Genomic DNA, 3,830 nt, shown 5'->3' with positions numbered 1-3,830 from the left:
TCTATCTAGCTTCCGGGCTCAAGGTTAGCCTAGCAAAGTGCAGCATATATGGGATTGGGGTTAGTGATCATGAAGTTCAACAAATGGCTAGTCATTTATGGTGTAAACAAGGTACGCTCCCTTTTATTCATCTTGGCCTGCCAGTTGGGGCTAATATTAACTTGGCTCAGAATTGGAAATCAGTGGTGGAAGTGTTTAAAAATAGGCTTTCAATATGGAAAGCCAAAACCCTTTCATATGGCGGTAGAATTACGTTGATCAAATCTGTCTTAAACTCATTACCAATGTATTATCTTTCTTTATTCAAGGCTCCGGTTAAAGTTTTGTATGCATTAGATAAGATTAGAAGGGTGTTCTTTTGGGGTGGTTCGGAAGAAAAAGCTAAGATGAATTGGGTAGCATGGGATAAAACAATTGCACCAACAGAATACGGTGGGTTGGGCTTTGGTTCCATTAGAGACGCCAATTTAGCCATGTTGGCTAAATGGTGGTGGAGATTTAAAACTGAAAAAGATAGTTTGAGGCGTAGAGTTGTTTGGGCTATTCATCATAATAGTAGAGCTTGGAATGATTTTCCAGTTAAGGTATCTTTAGCCGGCCCGTGGAATAGTATCTCAAGAATCCAACCGGCCCTTCTATTTGCTGGAATTGATTTGAGAAATGCTATATCAGCGAGTATTGGAAATGGGAACAATATCCACTTTTGGTTAGATTGCTGGGCTGATACAACATCTTTTTATGTCAAGTTCCCTAATTTGTTTAAATATGAAACTTATAAAAATTGTTTGGTGGCGGACCGACTGTTTAATGATGGATCTGGGCCTGTATTTTCGTGGGCCTAGACTAGGCCAGTTCTCGATGATTGTTGTAATGAGCAGTTAATTCAATTGGTAGCTTTGGTGAGTGGGTTGAACATGGGTCCGGGTAGGGATGTTTGGAAATGGAAATATGCTTCTGATGGCTTTTTTAATGTGGCTGGGATAAAGAAAATATTAAGTACAGCTAATCGTGTAAGGCCAACAAAGGTGTTTAAATGGAATAACTGGATCCCAAAGAAGGTAGCTATAGTGGCTTGGAGAGCTGAGATGGAAAGGCTTCCGACCAAGTGTGCATTGGCGATGAGGAATATTACGGTGCAAAATAATTTGTGTGTACTTTGTGGTGATTATGCAGAAACGTGCGAGCATATATTTGTAGCATGTCAGTTCGCCCAAATGATTTGGCAAAACATTGCGGACTGGTGTAAAATCCCACCTATAATTGCTTTTGATTTGTATGATTTGCTTTCCTTACACGAAACTTGCTCGGGTGCGTCATCGAAGAAAAAGAAGGTGCTTCATGCAGTGATCTTGGTGACTATGTGGAGTCTTTGGAAGCTAAGAAACGAGACCGTTTTTAGTCAATCGAATCCTAACACAACGAAGATCTTAGACGAGATTAAAGCCATGGCATTCCTTTGGGTGAAGAATCGATCAAAAATGGTTTCCTTGTCGTGGGAAGATTGGTATCGTTTTGAAATTCGTGGTTAGTTTTTATGTAATAGTATAGTATTTTGGTGTGATCTTGTATCTTGTACATTTGGCGGGTAGCGTCTTGCTACAATTAATAAAATAATTTTTGTCGGCCGTTCAAAAAAAAGTATCTTCATGTGGTAAATAAAAGAGAAACTCTTGAGTAGATGTTCTTAATGACATGTAATTAGTTTTATTAGAGTTTTTAAGTCTCTAATTAAGTGAGTAACTAAATGACTAATTAAGTGAAACCTTTCACTAATCCTTAAGTCTTGTACAAATAGTAGGCTATATGCTTTCTTTTGTTACAACAAGAATATGGTATTGTTTGATACATGAAGAATACTAGAAGGAGGATGAACACTTGAAGACCAACTAGAGAGATGAGTACTCTCTACTTGTTTTCCACCACATGAGTTCAAACACTACAATTACTGGATGTAACCTTGGGCCCGTGAGCCATCTCCGGCAGTACAGACTGCTTCGGTTGTTGTACCCTGGGAGACAAACGCGTTGTCTTTAGTAGAGACGCGAAATCTGTTTTAAGGGAAGCGTGTTGAACACGTGCCTCAACCAAAATCGTCAACGTTTTAGTGTGCTCTTTGTTGCAGTCAAGGAGTTTTTTTCAAGACTCAAGATGACGAATACTCGAGTCTAGGATGCTATCAAGCACGCGTGAAGGACCCACCAGAGATGCGACTTGAATCAAGATTGGTATATATAATTATATTTTATATTCTTTTTATTTAGTTATTCCAACCGGTATTGTACTATGATATTTCCTGCGAATAACGAGAGTCTCGTTATCATATATTTTGTAATTATATTTTACAAAAGGTGAACCTAATTCCTACAAACTTAAAACAGATTTCGTGAGATTGTTGGTACAATCTTAAAAACCTTATTTATAAGGATTTTGGGTTTACGAAAGGATTTATAATAGAAAAAAAATATTTTTAGAGGTTATGATCTTTTAAATATTTTTTTTTGGGAAATATGTATGTAGTACAACTTGTTGTGTTTGGATTTTTTGAGATTGAGATACAATCTTAAATCCTATACCGTGGTACAAAACGAATAGTTTTGGTTCCAACGTTGGTTTTGAAACGATTTTGGGAATCGTTAATTTTTCTAACTTTTGTGTTAGATCGGGTTTATTAGTGTAAACCATACGTTTTTTTGTAAACGTTAAATTCTCTAACATGTGTGTTAAACCGGAATTATTGGTGTAATCCAAACGTTTTTTGTAAAAGTTAAATTCTCTTAAGTAGAGTTTTTTATGTCTTTAAATAAGAGTTTTATGTTACTTGATTAGAGTTTTATGTCTCTAATTAAGTCTTTATTTAATGTAAACTTTTCATCCACCCATGGATTGATATGAACAAATAAGTCTTATAATGATTTTTGTAATCATTTGTCTTCTAACATGTGTGTTAGAAACGTTCATGAAACACGTTAGTTTGGAAGCAATTTTTAATTGTTTAGTTTCTAACGTGTGTATTAGAAATGACTTATTTATTTGAACCATATATTTGCTTTTAGCAAGTCGAATTAACATTTTGTGAAAATGTTAATATTTCTAATGTGCGCGTTAGAATTTCTTGTTGGTACATAATGTCTATCGCCTACGTCATCAGTCTAAATCGTGTCAATAGCATGTAATAGGGTTAAAAGTTATGTTTTGTATGTTATTTAGCCAGTTCGCACGAACTGAGATATATAAGTCAGGTCGCACGAACTGGAGCTAGCCAGTTCGTGCGGACTGGACATGTTGTCTCGTGCGAACTGGAACACCTATAAATAGGTGTGTTGGGTTTTTCATTTGTAACTTTTGGAGATCTGGTGTACCGAACTGCTGTCCATTTCTCTCCGTACGATCACGTCTAATATCAATGGAAAACGTGTTTAAAGTGTATTTCTCTACTTCTACTCCTATTCTAACATTGATTCAAGGTTACTAGTCTGTTTCCGCCTTTCTAGCAACCTAGATTTGACTCAGACTAACTCGTTTTGATCGAATCTCGATCCTACAAGTGGTATCAGAGCTCAGGATGAGTCAAATCCGTTGAATCAGTGTTTTGAATGGTTTAGAACTCTTTCTTGGATTTTTGGACGAATTCACAGACAAAATGGACTGAATTTTGGATATAACGTGTTTTTTAATCAATCCTTCAAAGTTACAGACCATAATTCGAAATAAAACTGATCAAAAAGTGTCAAAAACATCAGATTGTGTGAAAATGTGTCAATTAGTGTGAAAATTGTGTCCAGTCCGCACGGATTGAACCAGTTCGTGTGAATTTTTACCAAATCGTTTGA

The 3,830-nt window shown here is 36.3% G+C and overlaps 1 protein-coding gene across 1 annotated transcript; it reads left to right on the top strand.

Annotated features, from left to right (window-relative positions):
• Nucleotides 1-914: 914 nt before the first annotated feature.
• LOC110894818 lies at nt 915-1,529 on the top strand. The gene has a single exon (XM_022142047.1). The coding sequence runs from the start codon at nt 915-917 to the stop codon at nt 1,527-1,529; it is 615 nt and encodes a 204-aa protein (XP_021997739.1).
• The last annotated feature ends 2,301 nt before the right edge of the window (nt 1,530-3,830 follow it).

The sequence above is a fragment of the Helianthus annuus genome, chromosome 2, assembly GCF_002127325.2.
Source record: "Helianthus annuus cultivar XRQ/B chromosome 2, HanXRQr2.0-SUNRISE, whole genome shotgun sequence".
In the NCBI taxonomy this organism is placed as follows: Eukaryota; Viridiplantae; Streptophyta; class Magnoliopsida; order Asterales; family Asteraceae; genus Helianthus; species Helianthus annuus.
Note: the sequence above shows the minus strand (reverse complement) of the source record. Positions and strands in the feature narration are given on the sequence as shown.